At 40.4% G+C, this 24,059-nt stretch overlaps 1 protein-coding gene across 3 annotated transcripts in view; it reads right to left on the reverse strand.

Annotated features, from left to right (window-relative positions):
- Positions 1 to 22,423, reverse strand: part of MAPK11 (mitogen-activated protein kinase 11) — a 31,433-nt gene extending 9,010 nt beyond the window's left edge. For all 3 annotated transcript variants that reach the window (XR_005259080.1, XM_038154949.1, XM_038154951.1), the window contains exons 1-9: positions 22,176 to 22,423; positions 9,060 to 9,189; positions 8,089 to 8,147; positions 6,906 to 7,017; positions 4,689 to 4,718; positions 4,507 to 4,554; positions 2,098 to 2,212; positions 1,903 to 1,974; positions 213 to 292 (exon numbers count right to left, since the gene is read on the reverse strand). Coding sequence is in view for 2 of the 3 variants with exons in the window: in XM_038154949.1 (XP_038010877.1) it covers positions 213 to 292; positions 1,903 to 1,974; positions 2,098 to 2,212; positions 4,507 to 4,554; positions 4,689 to 4,718; positions 6,906 to 7,017; positions 8,089 to 8,147; positions 9,060 to 9,189; positions 22,176 to 22,288 (759 nt within the window). In the remaining variant the exon portion in view is untranslated. The remainder of the gene's footprint in view (positions 1 to 212; positions 293 to 1,902; positions 1,975 to 2,097; positions 2,213 to 4,506; positions 4,555 to 4,688; positions 4,719 to 6,905; positions 7,018 to 8,088; positions 8,148 to 9,059; positions 9,190 to 22,175) is intronic.
- Between the last annotated feature and the right edge of the window lie 1,636 nt (positions 22,424 to 24,059).

The following is a 24,059-nucleotide window of genomic DNA, read 5'->3' on the forward strand; positions in this document are numbered from 1 at the left end:
AGTATCAAAATTTATCCAGGGGACAGTCAAGGCATCTGGATGCCTCCAAAAGTGCATTTTTTGAATGGTGGCATTCTAGCAGCAAAACCCAGAGATAATTTTAAAGCATTTGCTCATTTCCAAATCAGAGTGTAACACAGGCAGCGAAATACAATGCCAGTTAGAGAAGGAATGACAGGAAGTCAGTGAACTGAATGAAGCTGTGAACTCACATGTTCTGATGATATTTTCTTCAGAAGTTCTGAACTGGGCGTGCCCACAACTTCCATTATTCTCTTCAGCTGATCAATATCTGCATAATTTCAGGGAAATGTACAGCACAGTCCTTCTGGGTTTAGACAATTAATGAGCTTTCATGCATGTAACTAAGATACTTAAAACCATTCAGCAAGACAATTCTACCACAGCTCATGGAAAGATATCAACTCATACCTGCTTAAGCCTAGTCCTGGAGTACCAAATTCTCTACTGTACTATATTAACCTGTCAGGTATGTCAGCTGCATGAAAAATATTGCTTTTCTGTCCTAGTTCCCAATTTAATACATTCTTCAGCTTAATATTCATAGCATATTTATGTTTCAGCGACCTGAGGGATTTTTGAAGATCAGTTTAATATGATAGGCTATTTTGGGCTCATAGGCCTAAATTACTAATCTGAAGACTGGCAAGTGAAAAGTTATCATTTGGTACCGTCAAAAATTTGTTTTATATATGTCTCAAGATTAAAACCTTTGAAAATCTTAATTTTTCATTGTCACCTAGGACCTGTAAAGTATATTACATTTTTTTAGAGACTCAAGATTATTTTACAGCTTTATTTAAATTGATATAATTATATAGTTGTAGACAATATTTTATAACAACAAAAAAACTTATTTCTTGTGAACTTTAAATATTGATTTGTTCAAATACCACATATCATGTAATCAAACAGTCTGAGGACAAGTCATCTCCTGATGATGCTATACCTGGAGAATGCCTGTGGTTACAACAAAGCTTAATGATTCTGAGCACAACAGAAAGGTCAGTGGGGAGACTTGGTCTCCGCTCTCTTAAGATTATTTCAGGCAATTCTAATGTCATAATGCTTTGCACTCAGCAACAGCTAAGTATTAGCAGAAGTGTTTGTTTTTGGAGGGGTTTCAGAGTAGCAAGAAATGTAAATATTCAGTACAGAAGAATGTGCTCTTGTTTCTCATAATAAATGCTTGATGCAGTTGGTTCCTCATTCCTTATTACGTGTTTTTCTTCAGTTTCCTTTTATTATTTTACTGGTCTCCTCAGAAACATCTCTTTTTTGCTCCTGCCAGCACAGGAAACACCAATGGAAATCCCTGATGCTCCATCAGGGACCACAGCACAGTGCTGCAGAAAAGAAAGGGCTCTGTTGCTCCTGTGGCATTTCTGGAACTAGTGGCTTCTTTTGATGTAACAGGATACAATAGAGATATTAATTTCCTTATTATTTAAAAGTTAATTCATTTGCATTTTCTGGAACTTTCAGCCTAAAAGCAGTTCTATTTTGTTAAATCATATTAACTGATGAAAAAATTATGCCTTTACTCAGCTTCAGTTTTAGCATATGTTATTTCAATAAGATCCACACATGGAAGAAATCTACCCTGTTGTAACTAGGTTATTGTTTAAACACAGATACACAGAGGAATAAATGTAACTTTTTGTTGTTTAAGAACATCTGTTACTGGTTTTTATCCTACCAGTGAGTCTCATATTCAGTTGTCATATACAGTGAACTGAAAGATTAGCAAATTGTTTATTCTTTTACAAGTTTGTTACCTCAAAACCACGTCCATAGAAACACTCAAGTCCTTAGGAAAACAAAAAAGGAAGAATTAGAGAGTATTTTTTAGTCCAATTTTAAGTTTTATATTAAGGATACAATCATTCCCTGGAAATAGAGCCTTTCCCTTCAATAGCTCTGCCATGATACATCCGACCGACCATATATCAACTGCCAAAAAACAGAGACAGAAATGTGCACAATGAATCAAAGAGATCCTTAAACACAGCTGCTTCTTGGTTTAAAACTATCACTACATCCAGCTGTAGCAAAATACAAGCCTTCACAGTTTACCTGTTTGGTTGTAGTGCATCCAGTTTAACATAATTTCTGGGGCTCTGTACCATCTTGTTGCAACATATCCAGTCATTTCATCATCAGTTTGACGAGCTAAACCAAAGTCTAAAATCTACAGAATAAAAATGAAGAATAATTTTTTAAAACCCCTTTCACTTCTGTTATAGGTCCTGATTTTCCCATTACTCATTACTGAGTTTTCTGTAGTCCCTCACTATCAGTGAAGTAAAACAGCAGCACTCTGCAGATGAGTTCATCTGCTCTCCCTGCTGTATCTGTGCAGCCTCTGGTGCTCCATAAAGATATTTCCACTGTAATAAACCTGGTGCTTTGTTCTCCAAGGCAGACTTTATATTTTGCCTTGAGTTCAATTTTCCACTGACATTAATTTACTAAAAATAAACACTGTTGCTATAAAAAAGGAAATATTATTATCAGCTGTGAGTGTTTGTGTAAAACGCTAACAGAAAGTGCCAGTGGCCATTTAAAGACCAAATAAGCTGATCACAAATGAGCAGAATTTCTGTTAGGTGTAATTTTCTTATACTCAAATCACACATTATCCCGATGCCACTAGGTGAGAAACGTATATCCTGTGTAACAATGCAAATTTAAATCACACTCCATTTGTTTTCAGTAGAACTTGCCCACCAGAACAAACAAAGGAGCTCTGTTTATGTACACAGAGGCTTGATGGCAAAGTGCTCCCCTCCAGATGCTTTCCCTTGCTAAGTTTACATTGGTGGGAAGTTATTTCAACTGAACTTTCCCAGCTCATTTCCTTGCCTTCTGTTCTATTCTCTGGTTACTGTATGTGCCACCCTAGCTCTAAGAGAGACTGCCTTGAAAGGGTGCCATCTGAGCTAGCCAGCATCTCTTCACATAGAAATGTGAGTAAGATCATTGAGCATCTCCTGTGATGAGATCCAGGATTTTTTATTAAGCTGATGGCTAATCCTTTTCACAGGGAATAAGAAAATTTCAAGAGTATAATTCAAAATTCCTCAGTCATAATCCAATTAAAAGATATAAAAAGCCTAAAGAAAAATATTAAGAAATAAATAATTAACATACTTACTTCCAGTATAGTTTAAAAGCATAATTTATTTCTTAAGTAAGTGAAGAAAAATGCATGAGGCAAACAAGCACAAATAGTGGCTTGAAACTCAAACACTAATACCCTTATTTTAATAAGGATTTTGGCAATATTTTGCCTTAACAGCTGATCCCTTCCACCAGATGTGCGCGCGCATACACACACACACACTTTCCTTCTTTTTGCTTCCATTTCCTTTTTGTTAGTACTTGGAAATATCCACTAGTTTGTCCTATTAAAAATAATTTGAGGAAGTAGAGCTATAAATATAAACAAAGCAGGGAGCAATGTAACAAATGGTAGAAGGGAGCTGCACAGATTTCATAATAATGGAAAAAAACAGTAAAAGTCTCCTTTCCTTCCAGTACAAAAATACAATACACATTTTAAAGTACATGATCAAACACAGATGACCCACAAAATTTCACAGATGCTGAACATACATGCATGAAGACATTAAAGAGATAATCATGAAACTCGCTGAGCATCTGCAAGTGTTACTAAATCAAACAGGAACTACACTTCCTCACCACAGATCCAGATTAGTGCAAGAACCTAACTGCGCTGCTCTTACTCATTATTGTGGCTTTTTGCTGATCGTGTGGTATTTGGAGTCTTTTCTTAAACCCCTTGCAGCTGGGATAAAGTGATTACATCAGAGTCTTAGAAACAGGAATAAAGATGTTTCTGGCTGTCATGGAGAAATGTTTAACTTCTCATTCTTAAGCTTAAAGGCTTAGAAAGCTACAAGACATCTTTTCCTTCTCCAGAGTCTCATGCTTACTACATAATGTCATATCACACAGACACACCAAGAGTTGTATTTATATAGAGGTCTACATCAAAATAGCATTTGGGAAGCAAGGATTATAAGGTTCTTTTTGGTTGGTTGGGTTTTTTGTTTATTTTACTGCCTGTAACTGGTAATACTGGTATATTTGTTGCCACCACTATTTAATTTAGCTTGGATGTTCTATAGATACAAAAATGAAAGTTGTTACAAGGCTTCATCTATACATGGCAGATGCAGATACATGTCACAGGTCAGACTCTCAAGATATACTCAGTTAAGTACTCACTCAGGGGCCATTACCTATGTACCATCTGTGGGGTACAGAGGGATTTTGCAAAGACATTTGTATTCATATTAAATTAACATTTGGGAAAAAACACATGTTCACAGAAATGGGCAAGTAGCAAACAGCTGAAATTAATGGAATGAGCCATAAAAATGGTAATTAATGTTTTCTTAGAAAATGTCATATTGAGAGTTTTTAAAACACTCTTTGTTACAACAGCATGATACCCACCCTCAGTTCACAGTCTTCATTTACAGCCAGGTTACTGGGCTTCAGGTCCTGCAGCAGAACACAGAGTTAGTCAAGTACTACTTCAGCCTTTTAAAATATATTGTAACTATGTCTTAGCAACACATTTGATGCACAGAGGGACACACTCCATTCATTTTCATTACCTCAAAGACTGAACTCACCCGATGGATGATTCCAGCTGAGTGAATATACTGTGAAAAAAAAGCAAAAGAAAACAAAAAGGGTAAGATTTGAAATTCGAGGTGAAGGGAGGTCAAAGGCACTTGTCTTGTTTTTTTTTTCTTCTGAGACTGACTGTTTTATATACAGAAAATACTTACGTTATCCCTTGTTTAGAGATCAGAGGTATGTCAAACTTCAAAACCTCCCTGTTTTGTCTTATCCAGAATTGGATAGTTCAAGAAGGGTAATCATGAAAGGCAGCACTCACAGTGATTCTTCTCTATAAAGTCTCTTACCAATTTGGAATTTGTTCCAGCCTTCCCTGGATGTTGATCAGCTAGTGGCTAGTGAAACCAGTGGCCTGGGGAGCAGCATGGTTGACTCCTATGTGATCTAAGTCACCTTCTCATACTGTGAGCACTGATGTGGGTGAAAGCAGCCACACCTGCACTCTGGGAGAGGTCAGTGACCAAAATACCCACTGCAGCCACAGCATTACTTCAGGTCCACTTTCAAAGTGGTATTTCAGTGGCTATTTTGTGTCTCTGCTATTTTACATAAAACATTTAAAATAAAAAAAAATTAGAACAGCTTACTCTGTCATTGCCTATTGTTCTCTAGTTAGGATTAACAGCAAGTTTATCTATGATCTTATCAACCAGCATGAGCAGGGCCTTGAAAATCTTCTACTCTCTAGAGGTGAATTCCCCTTTTTTAGGAGAAGGGATTATACACAAAACCTCTATAGCAACTGGGAAAACCCAAAGAGAACACAAGGGCATTCTTCATGTTCCAGACCTAAGAACTGTTTATCAGAAGGCAGGGCCACCTCTCAATGCTCCTCACAGCAGCTGCAAGCAGCTGAAGGAAGAGGAAGCCAAAGCACTGCTATCACCAGAAGGAAGAGTGTCCCTGCTCTGCTGAGACAACCACAGCAGCCCCTCCTGGTGCCACCAAGCAGTCATACACAGGACCAAATGGTCTTTTGCTAATGAGACATGAGAATTTCATGGGAATTTCAATTCCAGAAGAGAGGAGCCACCAGCAACCTCTCCCCTTTGAAACAGAGCCAGAAATGCACCTGAGTGCATTTCTGAAATTAATACTCACTTAGAGCACAATTCTTACTATTATTTAGCTTTGACACAACACAGACTTACATTCAAAACCACAAGCAAGATAATTAATGCCAGAATCCATCTTCCTAACTAAGCTATTAACTAACATAAATGAGACAAAGCAATTAAGGGCTCAGTTGTGCAATTTTTATTCACTAAAATCTGTACTTAAAGTGATGGAACCTGCATGCATGAATAAGAATTACTGTCTCAGGCACAAGGTGACTTGCTGAAAATCATGTAATAAGTATATTTCAGAGCCAGTATTTACCATGGCTTGCTTTCAAACATACATTATTTTCCATGTCTAAAATATCAATTACTGTTAAGTTAGCTGGTAAAGCTGCTGACCTCTCTTTTCTGTTTGCTTTTATCTTGGGAAAATCCATGCTGGTCTGAGAAAAAGCACCTAGTAACAGGGAGCATTACCTACATTTTCTGTTTATAGACACATATTAAACATCAGCAAAATTATACATATTTTGATTCTTTTGGAAGAAAATTTTGCTGTAGATTCATTGCCAATCACCTAAATTTTAACTGGTTTGATTAAAGGAAATAAGGACTTTACAGGCAGACTAAATCCTAAGTGATTGTGTGCAGCATTGTCCGTGGCTGGGATAAATTTCTACTCCCCACTATTTCCCAAAGGACACAAATAACTTGGTTATTTCTTCACCCACGTGACACTCTCTACAAAAATCAGGACTGCGGTTTTTCAAAGTGCCTCATGTCTTTCAAAGCACAAATGTGAGTTACTTTCCATATTGTTCTTTATCCATTTCATATTCTTCAGAATTTTTGAGACATTATATAGCATGTTGTTGTCCTGCAACAGGAGCTGAAATAGACACAGATCTAAAGTTAACTTTCAAGGGGAGTATTCACATGTATTGTGCATGTAAACATTGCTAGGCTTGGGGGTTTATTTCTGGTTAGAAAAATTATCTGATCATTGATAAATTATGGCTATTTGTGCACTTTTAAGACATTTAAAAAGAAGTGTTTAAGTATGCTCATTGCAACCATGCAGTCCTTAGAACATTTAGATTGCTGACTCATTACTACAACCTTTAGATTCCTGGACTCAGGCAGTACCTTAAGACCTCGAAGTAACTGATAGATGAGAAACTGTATGTGATCATCTGTTAACTTCTGGCACTTCACAATGTTATTCAGGTCAGCACCCATTAAATTTGTCACAAGATATCTGTGAAAAGACAGAAGTGGGAAAAAAAACCAACACAGAATATTCTTCTAGAAGAGTATCCACACAGGCCATGTAGATTCCTTTTCCACTGTCTATTAACATATTTTATATCCTTTAAATCAGCTGTGAGCTCTAATAATGCAATCACTACTATGAGACAATATAATGAAAAATAAAAATCCTTGCAATACATTAGAAGCTTTTATCTCTGTTTTCTCCATGACACGCTGCAGCAGTGATACATGCAACACATTTTTTGATGTGGCATCAAAGTGGCAGCCTGAGCCACCAAAACTACAGGGCCTGCAAGGCCCTGGAATATCTGATGATGGAGGGAAATATTAGAGTGGCAGAAATAAGAGTGTTTTGTGTAACTTCCCTTTCTGTTCCCACTGGAAGTTTTATTTTTTGACCAATTTTGCACAAACATTGATTCTTTTCCAAGTACAGCGCTGGAACAAAAGCATGCATCTGTCATACCCAATTCCCATTTGTGTAATTTTGCCCCAGAGTCAAAGGGGTTTGGTCACTAATTTCCACAGAGACAAAACCATGTTAATTACTGTTTCTTCTGCTGAATTGTTTACTTAAGCACTTATACAATTATGTAAAACCAAAAAGAAAACAGCATAAATCATACATTTGAGTGACACCAAAATATACCTGGTTTTAGGCTAGCCAGGAGTCTAGCCAAAATTTGCCTTGTCTCAGTTAACTAACAGAACACTTTCCTGCGTTCCTGAACTCTGCCATCTATGTATGAACAAATAATCTACAGTTTGCAAACACACAGTTGAAGTGAAAGGGTTTTAACTTTATTGGCATTTATGTAGCATTAAATAATTTACCATATACCTTTAATCTAATTTAAATAATTAAAATTTTCATTTAGGAAAGTACAAAAATGATGTCTATCTCCCTGCCTCCTCTTTTGTGGAAAAGTTGCAAAAAGATTTTTACAAAGCTGAGTGGCTGAAAGTCTTTTAGACATGTATGTTCTTCCTTTTTAAAAGCAGAGTGGAATTTACTTAGTTAGTAAGTAGTCAGAATGATTAAAAAAATTTTACTTACACTTCGTTAAAATTTTCTATTGATGTTGCAGGTGTAAAAACGTCAAGCAATCCTATAACCTGTAAGGTGAAAGAAGGGGAAAGAAGTGACATTTTATTTTTACAAACCTGTAAAGCAACATGTGATTTGGATTGACAGTCTCAACATTTTCAAGATAAAACTGACAAAAATATGACATATGGTCATACTGAAAACTGACATAGTAGGTGATCTCAGCTATCTTAATTACAATCTTAATTACAACGAGTAAAAAAAATAAAGGCAGAAGAAGTAATGTCTCATTACAGAAAAGCTGACACATGCCTTATACAGTTGTTATACTATAGACTATGCACACCTTCATGAGTTTTCTTGATCTGTTTTTGTTAACTTTTTAATTCTTTCTCCAGGATATTTTTCAATCAACCATATTTTATTCAGGCTTCAAGTCATCAAGCTACCTTTAAGCAAGTGGATGCTCCACTGAAATCAACTGTTTACCACATAAGCTTAGACCAGCACTTAGCTATGTGAGATCTGAAGGTCTGCTGTCTTTCATTTAGCTATTACACTGTTGGCAATTGCAACAAGACTATCTGCCCTTCATTTCTCAACAGAATCCACTTTCAGCAAAAGCAAGTTTGAGGTGTGGGGTCTTTTCTTTTCCTGGGCTGATGTTTCAAGATGTTTCAACAGTAGAGAATAGAATATTTTTATTACTTTATTAGAGAAGAGTATGATGACTTGTTTTGAGTTTCTTTAACCTCACCTTCAAGATTTAATTAGATATTTTTAAAATAAAAATGCAATGTGTTAATGAAAGCTTCTGAAGTCCAGTGACTTCATGACACCTAAGGTGGCTTGGTCCAGTATCTTGGGTAGCTAGACAGTTGCATAGATGTTTTTCAAAAAGACTGTACCTAAGTGAAAGTAAGCTTATATTCTAAACATTTGTAAGGTCATCCAAAGGGAAGAACTCACTCTCCACTTACATTCTCATGCTTCATGTGCTTAAGCAGCCGAAGCTCCCGGTAGGTCCTCCGGGCATGGATAAGTGATTGGAAAGGTCTTGAAAGCTTTTTCACTGCCACCTTCTGTCTTGTTTTGGTATCATAAGCTGAGCTGAAAGAGGGAAAGAATAAGTCCACAATGGTGGCATGTTCTACAGCAAAGCTCTCCACCAGTTCACTGAAGGAACTTGTAGTCCACTAAGGGCTCTTACCCCTTCTTTACCCTCTTCAACCTTCTACTCAAGGACTGCAAGCAGGGCACTAGTCAGCGGTAACTCCCCAGTATTCAAACACAGGTCCCTTGTTTTCCATAGCAAATTACTAATGCTTATGGAACTATTCAGGACTCATCCCCAGGCAGCCCTTTCCCCAGAAGGCAGGAAAAGTAACCAGACAATTAGCTCCATTCGTGCAGCTCCAGCCTCCAGCTCCTAGGCAGGGCTCAGAGGGAATATGGGGATTCAAACTGAAGTTTGTTCTTACTGAGCAAATTGGAACCTTTACTAATGAGAGGAACACTGCCTTTGTATCTATAGATATTAATTATTATGTAACCATTAGCTTGATAGATGACAATGTCCCCAGACTGGTATCAAGTTAGGATGCTGACATAACCATGCCCATGCCTTTCCCAACAAGTGAGGAATGGGCATGTCTTATGCTCCAGCCCACATATCCACAGCACGCGCTTAACATCCCACAGATGGAGGTGCCCTGCTGAAGAGGACACTAAATATATAGTCAGTATTTGCAAACAAGGGAGACTCTTTTTTTTGGGCATTAGAAAGACATGACAAGCACAAGCCACAAATAAATGATGTCTGATATGTAGCACAGGGATAAAAATGATCCCTGTATGTATTACTTCGTGACACTACATAGTACAATTATAAAAAGACTCTGTAGCCTCTACTTAAGAAGAAAATAAGTAAAAGTAACAACTGAAAGAAATTTTAAGTAATTGTGTTCAATTAAAATACCTAGAAATTCTCAGCTTAAAGAGTGGATAACACTATGTGTACTCGCTAGGGAGAGCTAACAAATCGAGAATCTTCCCACACACTTATCTTATTACAGAACTTTTTTGGAATTACAAACACAAAAATTAAACAACATGAAAAACGCATGGAGTAGAATGCCAACAGTCAGCAGTCACATAAAATGCTATTAACTTCTTTTGCACAGTGTTTTAAACACTGCCAGAAATCGTTGTAGAACATACCTGCTAGAGACAAAACACTGATGGTGCCTGGAGTAGCTTCCAAGCTAACACACAGAGCCTACAGCCAGCTGCAAATAGGTGGACTCTGACACATATTTGGTGCTACGCTAAAGTCAGAAAGAGCCAAGTGAAGAGCAAAGCCTCTATCTGCAGGGTAAGCTGGTGTTTCTAATCAGAAGAAACAAAGGATACAATCAACATGCAGGAAGAACAGTGGCATCCAAAAGGTGATTGTCCTAGAATTTACCCAACCTCCACAAGGCCAATCCAGAATTTCAGAAGACAGAATAGAAGCAAGTAGATTTAATTAATAAGTTTCCTGCAGGCTCTGTGGAAGGAGGGAGTCACTCATGAGATAAATGACATAGATAAGCAGATTACTTAGCTAATTTTTTGCAAGCATCACAGAAGCTGATCTTCTCTTTTAAAGGTGCAGAGTGCTGTGGTTTTGCTGAGCACCTCAGAAAGGGCATTTCCTGAGCAGAAGAAAGAATACATAGCAAGAAGAAGAAGACTGGTATCACTCTGATGAGTGGATGGAAGGGATACTACAGAGAAACTTGTTCCAACAGTGGGGCAGGGACAGAGTTATTCAGCATATGAGGCTTAATTACATGGAGCAGCTCAAGGAACGAACAGTGTGAAAAAAACTGACAACAGAAATATCTTAAATTCCACATGACCAGCCACAAGGAAAACATGAAGGTTGCACAAATAAATCTAAAGAAATAAAAAGGAAGCCAATGCTTAGCTTCTAATATAACAAAGATTAAATGTAATTGTCCTGTGTTTAGCCATGGGCAACAAGGCCACTGCAGAACACTGCCAAGTCTCGCAAATGCACACTAACTACAGTCTTTCCAGTTTTTGGGGGAAAGGAAATGTTTATCCAGGTAAATAAATGCTGCTCAAAACAGCAGTTTGCTTAACATCTCAGCTTTTCTGGTAATTCACAAACCTTCCCACTCATGCTTGCACCAGTCTGTGAAATACTGTACACATTATACAGGAAGGCTAGGAAGAATTAGATTTAAGCCCGTTATCATGATAAACATCACTCTCTTCCCAGTTCTAAGTTTAAATGTGAGTTTCAGTGGTTTAAAAACCACTGATCTTTAAGATGAATTGCTTTTTATCTTCTACATGACTCAAGGCTGCAAAGCTTTCAGATGATACAAAGCACAATCTTTTTAGCTTCAGTAATTCTTGTGACAGCAGCTTTTTAGACCAAAGATGGAATCACATAAGGAGAGAGGAGAAAAAGGGAAAAGGGAAAGGAAAGTTGAGTCCTGAGACCTCCAACAGGAAATCATGAACCAAAGCTGCACAGGCCAGGGACTGACTTGGTTTAAATGAGTGCTTCCACACTCAACTAACTGTACCAAATTATAATCAGAGCTAATGCCTTCAGACTCCTTCCTTGCCTGGTTTACCATTATCATAATTCAAGTTATTAACAGTAAAGCATTCCAAAATATGCTTCATGTTGTTTGAACTGCCTTGTTTGTCAGAATCATGAAGGACTTGCATATATGATCTCTGCTACTGCCTCTGTGATCACATTTTTAGACTAGAGCTCTCTGTCTTGCTATTATATCATCATAGCTGCAATCTAGCTTGTCCCCTAATCCCTCATCAGCCACTGAGTAAACTATTAGGTGGTTAGAAGGAAGGATGAGTTGCTTCCCTTTCTTTGTGAATTCCCCATGAATGCTCAGCTTTCAGAGTAGTCTCTGAAGAGGACATCTCTGGTTCCAGTCAAAGCCAAAATACAGGCACACCTGTGCTTGGCACCTGTAAATCCTTCCTTGGGGGCCTGGAACCAACATGATTAAAATGACTGAAAGTTGCTTTTTAAAAAAACCCCAAACCCATGCCAGTAACTATTTTAATTTAACAGGGAAGAAAAGGCTTTGAGGCCTATTTTCATAGTTTAACCACAGCCAGCAACTAAGTGCCACACTGCCACACTGCCTACTCACTCCTGTTCACCTCCACCTCAGAAAGAAAAAGTAAACTTTGTGTGTTGACATAAGAACAATTTAACAATTGAAACAAAATATAATAAAATTTAATCATGATGCCAAATAACTGCTTTAGTCAGACTTTCTATCATAATTTAGAAAGAAATAGAATTACCACTATCTTCTAAGTTAACAAGAAACAACTTTGTAACAATCATAGCAATAGCTTTTTCAGATATGATCACTCTTGACCCAGAACCCATCAGAGTTATGACACATTTTTTGCTGTCTCTCCTTTTCAAGATCAAGGATAAAAAGCCATAACTCTGCTGGGATGGCATCATTTATCACACAGATTAGAGACTTTGGTTTAGTGTGATTTTCAATCATTGCTTAAATTAGACTGACCTTTTTAGTGTTGTCAACTCCTATATTTAATAATTCTATTGAAGTTCCACTAGATGAAATATCAATTTTTATTTATGTTCACATTTTCCCAGTTCTTAAGATTTCAGAGAAAAGTCTGAACATAGGAAGCTACTGCAGTCCAAAAACTCAAGAGGCACAAAGCATGGGATTTTAACAGCCTCAAGATAACATTATAACTTTTGATGAGATATGGATTTTGGTAGCTGGTGTTTATAACTATGACTGTACATACAGTAATTTTCCTATTATTCCTGGAGTTTATCCTCTGTGGTTGCAGAGCAGTAAAACTGGACAGACAGGCCACTCATGTGTGCAGCCTGCTCAGACCCCTCGGGGATTTTAGGACTAGAAGCACACTAATCACCTGTGGCTACTTAGTCTTTGGGATCAAATTTGCTTCAGCAGCTGGAGGGTTGTTTGTAGGAGCCTGATCTTAAAAACCACACATGGAGCCAACCTGTATCCAATTTAGTAAACTCCAGAATTGAATGCAGAATGAAAAATCCTTCCTGGGATCAGCTGGTCACCTTGAGCTACAGCCAGTCCCCAAAATTCCTAATGCTTTGGGCTCAGAGAAGATCACTGAGCTGGGCACAGCACTACCCACAGTGCCTGCAAGAAGCTCATCTTGAATGCAGTGTTCAGTCTATGAGTTCTCTTCATTCCTGGAGCCAGCTCAGATGTAGCTGATGCAGAATGAAGGCATGACCCAAAGCTGGTTGTACCAGTGCCAGTGTGGTGTGTCCAGCAACATTCCCCTTTGCTGTAGGTTACCTGTGTCAGACAATATTCCATCCCATCATTCTGGATAACCACAAGATTTTTACTGTCTACAAAGTCTTTCAGCATTATAGCTGTACAAATTATTTAGGTATAAGCAATCTAAGCAACTGATTTGAGGTTAGGTGCAAAAACCAGAAGAGTAACTTTTCAGATTTTTTAAAAATATAATTCACTGCCTCAGCTTGCAAGGCTGTTACCTTTACATCATCAGAAGTTTGACAACTGGCTGGACACACTATACCAAAACTTGGAGAGAATGCTGGACACAGCACATGTGACAGTGACACCGGGTCTGGTGTGTCCCCATATTGTTCCAGGATTCTATTTTTGTTTCTTTCACTGCAGCATGAGTTTCTTTCCTTCACTGGGTCACATTCCTCCAAAACATGCAAAATTTCCCCATTACATGTAACTGTTAAAAGAAAGACAACAAAAAAGAAAGAAAAACCCCAAAAATGCAATTTATGCTCAAAATACAGGTTCACAATTTTGAATTCTTATCTGCAGACCAAAGCACCCTTTCAAGTACCTATTAACTCCTTCCACTGGAGGTGACATGAACTTCCTTGTGGACAGATGTACTGTTAATTTGGAAGATCCTAAGTTATTGAGAAAAACAAGTAACAGCAGTAGAAGGGTCTTTGTGAGCAGGTATTGAAGGGGAAAGAACTGAAGAAGGGTCAACACCCAGAGAATCTCTTCACTGATGGAGGCAGCCCTTATGGCACCATGCACTGGCAAGTAAGATAGAAAACAGGGACCACAGGAACCCTGCCCTGGGACATTTTCTAGTAATTTCATGTTATTTGGGTTCCTAGAACTACAGGGAATAACAACTCTTTTTTACACTTCTCATAAATGTCATGTAAGTGGAAGAAAGTAATCACATGAACAACATGGATTTTATTTTTTATTTGCAAGGTTTAGTTTGCGAGCTATGTCTTGTGGGATTTACTTCTCTTGTTCTTCTTCTTTAAAACACAAATTTTAATTTTTTAAAAATTTAAATAAAAACCTACTTTTTATTGAGATATGAAGTAGCCATGAAAAAAGCACACACAGCATCCATCCAATACTGGCAAAGGACCGTGTCAGCTATTGACAGTGATGCAAGAGAACAGAACACAGCTACCACAAGCCATTTTAAGTTAGGCAGTAAAGTAAACCCAGGAAATGGTTAATTTGTTTCTTCTTTATAAATATTTTGTTACTGTTTTGCAAGTTCATGTTGGTGATTTTCCCTCCCTAAGATCTAGCGGGAAGGTTTGTTTGCTGAACAGCACAAATCACAACACATATGTGCATGAAAAGGAAACCATAAAAAAAATTAGACAATGGCAAGAAAAAACAGCATGAGGATGTATTGGGAAGCTCTGAAACTTGTTAATCTTCTCATTAGACAAAAAAACGCACTTGCTTGATGATGACAGGTTATTGTACTGTAAAAATTACATCCCCTCACTTGGATAATATTTCAACACACCATGCTGAGCAGTAGCATCAATGGTTTTGGTTTTAGTACAATGACTGTTAATTATCTCAGATTAATTTACCCCTAAATCTAAACATAAACCCACAAATATCCCTTACATATGCAACATAATTGTTCTATAACCAACATAAAAGTATGGGATTTTTTTGTTTTAAGCAGACATTGAAAATACTAAAAAATAATTACTCTCCACATGTTTATGTGAATAGATCACCAGTTTTCATTCGATGGAACATGATCATAAAAGTGCTGTATCAGCCTCTGAATCCACAAGTCATATTTTATTTTTTGATCTGTCTCCTGTGCCTCCATAGTGACTTAAACATTTAAATAACTTTACTGAGGAGCAGTCACATTTTTTAGGTGAAGCTACAGACAGCACAGCTTATATCAGTGGGAAGGATGTATTTAAAATCATAGCTGTGAAAAAAAAGTACAGAAGGTTGGGGTCATAAGCTGTTAGTTTCCTTAGCATGTGCAACCAGCTCATGGATACTAAAATAATCATGCATTCTACATAGCCTAAGCCCAAGGTCAGTAAGTAAACTAGTGACAAATGTGTTCCATTCAGTATTTAAAAAAAAAAAAAGACTGACAGCTAGTTACATATTGTGGGCTTTGAAGCTTCAGCTAGAAATGCTTGCAGTTAATCTGGATATAAAGTTTAATATGAAAAATATCAGTGCTTTCAAAAACATTAAACAAATCCATACAGACAAAATCTCACTTATATTTTGTCCTTCTTTTTCCTATTCCTCCCCCCACTTCTCCTTCACATTTCCTGTTTCCTCTCTCTACAACAGCCAAAATATGAAATGGTAGCAATTTATTCCCAGGTTACACAGGGGTTTGAAATGTCCTCCCCCCTTCCCAACTGTATGGACAGAATTAAGATATTGTATTTTTGGTATGAATCAACTAATAGGTTCTGAAATTCAAACAGCTCCTTGTGAAGCTCTTCTGAAGCAAGCAACCAGGCCCTAAGACTTCCAGGTCTTTGGGACAGGGGCTGTGTTCCCAACTGTAATCGTGGCTGACAGCAGGACAGGAAAGGAGGCAGCTATGCCACTGCTGCCTCATGCCGTCAGGAAGGTAAGTGCCGTAACAAATACATTGAAGTAAGGACTGAGGAGACCTGCAGAGAATACCCTTGGCTAATGTATTCCTACAGCCACACAGGAGGCTGCCATTCCATGACCCTTGTTGCCTTTCTGCCACAACTGGTTCGTCTCATGCCTCTCATCTCTCTACCATCCCATGCCTCCCCTTTCTCTAAAAAAGATCTCATTAATTCCCTGTGAAAGAAAACCTGCACAATACGAAGTCCGCACTTCTTAACCTTGTCTTTTCTTGACCTTTCCTACAAACACCTCTATCGCCCTTCTCATGCACACTCATGTCACCTGCTCCCAAGCTACTCCACAAGCTTAGTGACAGCGCCCTACATAGAAATGTCACAGCAATCCTCAGCCTTTCTCATCCCTCTCCACAAACACCTCCTTCATTAAGTCTTATTAGACATTGTCATTTAAAATAGGGATCTTGACACCACTAATTACCATCCTGCTTCCCTTTCCTTTCCCAAGTCAGTTAACTACACTGTTCCAACAGCTGGAAAATACTCAGGATGAAACCAGACAAAGGAAGGACAAGGAATCTGCATTCCACCCTAGTTTTCCACAAAACCGCTCTCAACACACTCCCTATTTATGTTTTCCCAGCCAGTGCTCAGAAACACCCTTCCATCTTCCTTCATGTACCTTTCACAAAAATTCCTGAATTCTTGACCTTCCTTGGCTTTGTAGCTGCAAATCCCACTGTGCCTTTATTTCTAATGGCTATTTCTTTATGTTCCTCTGAGGGTCTTTTTCACTCTGCAACATTTTTTTGTTGCTTTGCTTATTTTCACCCATTCACTCCAGCAATACTGCAGCAAAGATCCTCCTTCTAATTGGTAACACTGACCATTCATCCCTTTTTATTTAGTTCTCCTCTCCATCTCTCAAGACCTTGTTTCTAAGTATTGTTATTACCTATACTGACTTTTAAGAGCTGTCCTACCTCTGACTGGGATCTCATATCAGCCTTCATCTCAGTTTTCAAGCAAGTGTTTGAATATGCTTAGAGGGGTCCATTGTAAATATCTGCACAACTAAAGAAAGGCATCAGTGTTTTCCTTCTGAATGCTGCATACCAAAAATAGACAACTCCTATCAGATCTTGGACAGCAGTATTTTAACTATGTTGTGGGAAAAGTTTCCAATAATTATAACCATTTGCAATATGAAGTTCAGCCCCTGTATTTATATTGAAAACAAAAGACTTAATCAGAAAGCAGTCCAAAGGGAGTCCACGAAAATCCACGTGACTGAGATTGTGCATTTAGCTTGTAAAGATCTATACCATCTTCAGTTTCCAGCTGTATTTACATACAGCAGTTGTGTGTTACTACTACTCTAAAAGTTTATCTCAGCATTTACTATTTAAAGTAGCAGGCAGTGCTACAGTGATACACACCACAACTCCAGTAACCTGATCTCACAGTTGAAATCATACACTTAGTATCACTACAGCTAACTAAACAGATACTTTAAAAAAACTTAACCTGAAATCATCAAGAACAATTTTGGAATAAGGAATTTTTCTCTTTGTCAGCTAGATTCAATTTATAGCAGCTTTTAAAACCCTCACATGCTACTGAGTTGTCTTAGCATATTCTTACAGCTCCTCAATGTGAAAAGGATGGTATCAGCAGTGTTATGTTCTAGTATTGCAAGCTAATGCCCTCAAAACATTTGCGAGTACCACAAGCACAGAATGGGGTAAAGGGCAGGAAAGAAGGGGTTAAACTTCAAGATCAGAGCCTTCTGCTCTATTTTTCCACTTGTACTTCCTCAAAGCAAAACTGTAGCCAAAACACCTTCCCCCATTCTTACCCAAAATTACCCAGGACATAAACTTAATGAATCTTAAGCATGTGCTTAAAGTTAACAGGATACGGGGATGCTGGAAGCTTTGTGAATTACTTAAGGCAGGCTTTGCTTTCCTGCTTTTTTTGAACCAAGGCCTGTGCCACTACACTTTGACTCAGCAGGCCTCTACTTAAACATGTGCTAGGTCACCTGAGATGGTGTTAGGCATTGCACAGTCTTAAAACCAAAAGAGACTGAACGTTAGTGCTATTGATGCCAACAGACTCTGAGAAAACAGTGCAGGAGTTTATGGTTGTGAAGAAACTCTGGACCCAGTTTGGTTCCTCGTGCAAGGTCTGTTCTTTCCAAAGAAGGCAGAACACAGAGCCTGCAATATGCTAATGGGAAACAACCTGTTGGATAGATCAGAGACAGCATGCTGCAGAATGCCATCAATCCCTCCCAGGCTAAAACAGGACTAAATAGGTTAGAAGACAGTTTACAAAAGCTGGCATAGAAAGAGGCACACAGGCTTTAAAAAGATCCAAAGAACAGGCAACCAAAAATCTATACGTGTTACATAATTTGTGGTATAATAAGAAGTCTTTTAAAAAGATGAAGCTCTTTCTCAAGCAGGCAGCAATGCCACCTCCCAGAGGAAAAGGTGGTCAGGCACCAAACCACAGTGGAACCACCAGGGCAACACAGCTGGAAAGCACAGATGCTCCAGGCTAAAGGTCCCGTTTATAAGCAGTACCCCTGGGACAGCTGGAAGACTCAAACACAGCCAGAATTCTTATTTTAAAAAGCTGAACCGTAAGGAACAAGAATTTAAAACTCAGTTTGACCTGAGACATAGTCACTTTTCCCTAGAACTGAAAAGAAAGGGTTGTAGATTAAGACTACCTTGTGAAAGTAAGGTATCTTGCTTCCTATCTAAACGGCTTAATATAACTTAAATGCTGCAAAACTCTCATTTAGCAGGTCTGCTGCTTGGTCACTTAAGAGTGAACAAGCTCTTTGACTTCTGTGAGAGAGAGGTAATATAAAAGCTGGACACCAAAAATGCATTTTTTGAAGAAAACTTTAACCACATTTTAGCTTAAGAAAGAGTTAAAATAATTGTCTAATAATAAAAACCCTCGCCTTGATAGGCAAAGCTATAGCACAAAAAGAGAACAATCCCAAAGCAAACCAGTTGTGCATGTAAATTTGATACTTGCCAATAAAACCCAACCCCTAGAAAGTAAGAGAAATGGAGCAAAACATACTGTTAAAAATGCCAATGATAACTTTACTTGTAATTACACACTCCCATCTCCTCATCCCCTGGCTTTAAACTTTTTTTCCTAAACTTAAAAAATCAGATCTGACAGCAGCAAATGACAGAACATACAGGAGCTTGAATGGCCGTAGGAAAAAGTTCAGGCAAAAGAAAGCTTTGCACAAAGCTAAGGTACAAGAGTAACATAAAAAGTACTTCAAGGATTAACTACTTGAGGGAAAGACCTCACAGTTCTCCCTGTGTTTCACAGAGATGCTAAGATGCAACTCTGCTTTGCAGCACAGCTGAGTTTGGAAGATTTCCAAAACCAAACGTTCTTTGTGATGTCATTAAAAAAGTGACAAAAGCAGTAGAGCTCTTTATACAGGGGAAGATTTAGGGTTTCTATCTATTCCACATCTAAATAAAAACAAAGCAAAACAAAAAAACCAAACGGGAATGCACTGAGCTTGGTACAGATATGTCTCTAAAAGTGAATCTGTTTTAAACCAGTAGTATCTATCTCCAAAGCATATTTGATGCATCTGCAACTAACTCAAGCACAAATTCTACTGGACACATGAAATGTCAGTAAATTGGGCCAAAACACAGCCTCCTGACACAAACTATTGGTTTTGAGCTGCCAGCAAAAGATGCTTAAATGCAAGTATTCACAATATGTCAATATGTTTCTTATTATCAGTTATCAATTCAGTTACCCAAATCTGTGGGCTATGACAAGTAATTTACTGTTGAAAAAGAAAAGGGTAGGCCTAGAGAAAAGTTTCAATGAGGTAGAAAAAATTTATTACAACAACTCTCTTCTCATTTCAAAGCCAGCGTTTGGAGTTCAGGACCTTGGCTGCTATTCATCAAGGCACTTAAGAATTTGTTCAATTCTAGTAGTTTCTGTAAGACTTGAATATGTTTTTAGATATTTTACTGAATAAGAGTACAGCTATTCACAGAAGCAATATAGCATATTACTCAAGGGAATGGTTGCATCTTGTAGGTCTCCTGGGTAAAGCACATGCACACAGACAGAAAAAAAAATCAATTTCAATAGACTCTAAAAATAGATGGCTTTTCTCAGAGAGATGCATACCTTTTCCTCACATTCAAGCTTCTGTTTGGGTTTATACTTCATTGATGTTAACAAGGCTATTAATATAGAGCAATGTTTTACTGCTATATTCTATTTTTAAATGTCTATTTTAGAGTAAACCTTTCTCATAGCATATTCCAGTTTCCATTTTACATCCTCATTTCCTAGGCTTTGCAATTGATAAAAATTACTAGGATTTCCTTGGCTGTGCAGTTTCAAAAACCAAAGCACCAGCTGTGTTGCAAGTGAACCACGACATGTTTTCACTTCCTTTGCAATTTCTCAAAACTCTTGACATCTCATTATAAAATTCAGTAAAGTAGGTCTTTCCCTCAAAACTATGTCAGCATAAATAGGGAAAGTAACCAGAAATGCAGTTTCAACTGGAACACAAAAGTAGTTACTCTGCTACTGTATATCCATCCAGCTCTTAGTTTACTTTCTCCTCTTTTCTTTCACAAACTAAGATTTTTATAGTGTAAATAAATTAAGTCTTCGTGGAACTATTCCCAGCATCTGCTTGGAGCAGTTAGCACACGCTAACTACAATAGCAGGTATCCACACTCAGATGGTATCAGCCTAGACCTCCCTGGTGCAAGCATAAATTAGAAAAAATAAAAAAGAGAAGAATTCAAAGGTACTTCACACCAGTTCTGAGTGTTTCTGCTGATGGTTGGAGGTATTATGAAAAATGCATACTCCTAGTTTATGTGCAAACTTGGACATTTCACAGAGCTGGAGAATGAAGTAAGTAATACAAAACTCCATAAATGTTCTCTGGTATCTGATTGTGGGGAAAAGGTGAGAACTACTGCATGAGTTTAGAGCATGGCAAAAACCAAAGTTTTAAATAAATTATTTTAAAAAAAATTATTTAATGTAGCACTTGCATTTAAAGGGCTACGGATTGTTTATTATGGACTGTTTTACATATTTCCATTCACCCAGCTTTCAAAAGAAACACGACTTTTCTCAAAAACCCCTTAAACGCCACTATTATTTCCACAAATTGATTCAAAGCTTTTATAAGCGTAGTAAAGTGTGCATCAAATACTAAAGTAAAGCCCAGCCTGCACTGGGAGTTCCCGAGAGTGCAAGCCTGACGTAGGAATTATCAAAGAAGGAGAAACGTTTTATGATAACATGTGGCAAACCCTTGCAAATCCTCAAGATGCAGAAGCCCTTGGGCGGCAATCTGTCCTAATTTGCGATCCCCCCGCGAAAGCACCGGGTGAGCATCCCGTGCTCTCCCTCAGCCTGCCCCGCTCCGGGGCTGCTCCCATTGTCTCGGCGGACAGAGCTCTCCCTCGTCGCGGATGCCCCGGGGCCTGCGGGATGTCTCGGATAGCCCCGGCTGGAAGGGCCGCGGCTCCCGGGCAGCCGTCCCGGCCAGCGGCGGGCCCCGCTCGGACAGCCCTTCCCAGCCCGCCGCCTGCCCGTCCTCCCCGCTCGGAACCGCCATGACTGTGCAGGATTCTGGGCTCCGGGGCAATTCTGCTCCGCCGGGAGCAGCACCGGCCGGCAGCGGCCCCGCGGCGGGCGGTCACTCGGTGCTGCCGGCCCGGGGGGCGGCCCCGGGGCAGCCCGGAGCCGGGGGGCGGCCCTGGGGTGGCGGCGGGAGGGCGGGCAGGGGCAGCCCCGGGGAGCGGCGGGAGGGCGGGCAGGGGCAGCCCCGGCGGCGGCGGGCGCGGTTGCCCGGGTGACGGCGCGGCATGCCCGGTGCCGCGGGGCCGCCGGCCGGGGCAGCGGGGCGGGAGCTGCGGCGCCGCTCGCCCCGGTGCCCGGCGGACACGCCCCCGCCCCGCTGCCGCCGCCGGCCCCTCCGCTCCCCGCGCACGACCCCCGCCTGCCCGGTATTGTCCGCTCTCGCCGCCCGCCGGCTGCACCTGCCGGCTGCCGGCCACTCTGCTGCCGCCCCGCACCTACCAGACGGAACCGTAGGCGCCGGAGCCCACGGGGGTGAGGTTCTGGTAGCGCTGGGGCACCTCCCACACCGTCTTGTTCAGCTCCTGCCTGTAGAAGCCGCCGCGCTCGGACATTTTCCCGGAGCCGCCGGCAGCAGCGGCAGCCGCCCCTCAGTCGAGGCGGCACGGCCGGCGCCGGCGGGGAGGAGGGACCGGGAGGGGAAGGGGAGGGGAAGGCGGAGGCCGAAGGGGTGGGGGCAGCGGCCAGGGCCGGGGGAGCCCGGGTGGGGACGAGTGGGGGCGCGACGAAGGGGCTCAGGATCCCCGGGGCGGCAGCCGGTGTCTTTCCGCGGGGCCACCCGGGGGGTTGCGGGGAGTGGCGAAGCGCCGATCCCGCCCCGGAGCATCGCAGCCGGGGCGGTGACGGACCGGAGCGGCGGCCTCCCCGCATCGGCCGCCCCTGCCCGAATGTGCGGGAAGGGCCTGCGCCGCCGGCTCTGCTCCCCGCGGGGACGGCGGTGATGGGCGGACCCGGTCATCCCGCCCTTCGCCTGGTGTCTCTCAGCCTTTCTAAAACCTTGCTGACACCTTTCTTACTTTGTCACGGCCACCTGAAGTTCCCTCTGGGCCCGCCAGGCTCCCCCTTTCCCCAGCTCGAGCTGCAGCCACAGCGGCGCTGACCCTGCGCCAGGGCATCGGCCCCCGCTCACTGATGGAGCCCCGGGCAGGTCGGGGGTTTTCTTGGAGTCCTCTGGTGCCTAAAATTTCCCCTAACCGCATTGACTCCCGCATGCAATCATCTGAGTCCTCTTCCTTTTCATCAAGGAAGACTCGAGCCCTCAAGACAATAGATAATCTTGAAAACTTTAGAAGTCCAAAATTCATGCACCAGCTAAAGGTTCTCTGACTTCTTTACTGCGTGTTTTCTTCTCTCCAAACCGTACCTTATACGATATGTCAATGACCTCTAAAATCATTGCAGTACTACTGCAATGTTACCAGTATATATCTTTATGTATTGTTTCCTTCCATGGCTTCTTACACTTCTTTGAGCACCTTTAAATAACTTGTACATAGCCTGTTTGTGTAGATTCAGTGTACTGGGATTGCTTTACGCCTGCCTTTTAATCACTGTGGAATATAAATCCTTGCTTTTCAGAACCCTCCTGTACCATGGGTTTGCTTTGGCAAATAGCTGCTCAGTTTGTGCTAGGACATAATGTGAGTGTAGAGAACACGTATGCTTGAATAGTTGTGAGCATGGTGGGACAGAAAACAAGTGTTACGGATGCTCCAAACACTGGATGGTTCAAGTTCCAGCTCTGAAACCTCAGCCCATGTTGCATGACAGACTTCCATACTAGGACTGTTCAAAGGAACAGCACCAGCAACTTGGCATTTGCTGGGTGCATTTCAAATAAAAAATACACAAATGGTACTACTACAGCCATTTATCTGCAGCCATCCACTCAAAGACTACTAAGTGCTCCTAAAGCAATAGTCTAGTTCTCACTTGCACCCTTCTCCAGTGCAGCAGACCTCTCCAGTTCTCTCCTGACTGCTCCTTGGTCCCACTTGAATTTCTGTGCTGAGGGCATAGTGCTTGAAGGAAGTGAAAAGTGTAAAAAAATCCAACAATACATTAATTTTTTTTTTTTCCTCAGCACCACCGTATGGAGTTTTAAAACCAGAGTAATGGTGCAGTGATACTACACCAAGCCAAGAAGAAATATTTCTGTCACTGCCATCCCCAATCTTATTTGCCCCTAAAGTAAGTGGCCCCAAATGTTTACCATTGCTAAAATGGAACAGATACTTCTACATGCTAGCTTTTATTGTACTTTGTCTCTAGAGGTGTTTTGGTGTATTAAATTATTTCTAACTGCAGCCATGATTTTTGGAAGTT

The sequence above is a fragment of the Motacilla alba genome, chromosome 1A (genome assembly GCF_015832195.1).
Source record: "Motacilla alba alba isolate MOTALB_02 chromosome 1A, Motacilla_alba_V1.0_pri, whole genome shotgun sequence".
Classification (NCBI taxonomy): Eukaryota; Metazoa; Chordata; class Aves; order Passeriformes; family Motacillidae; genus Motacilla; species Motacilla alba.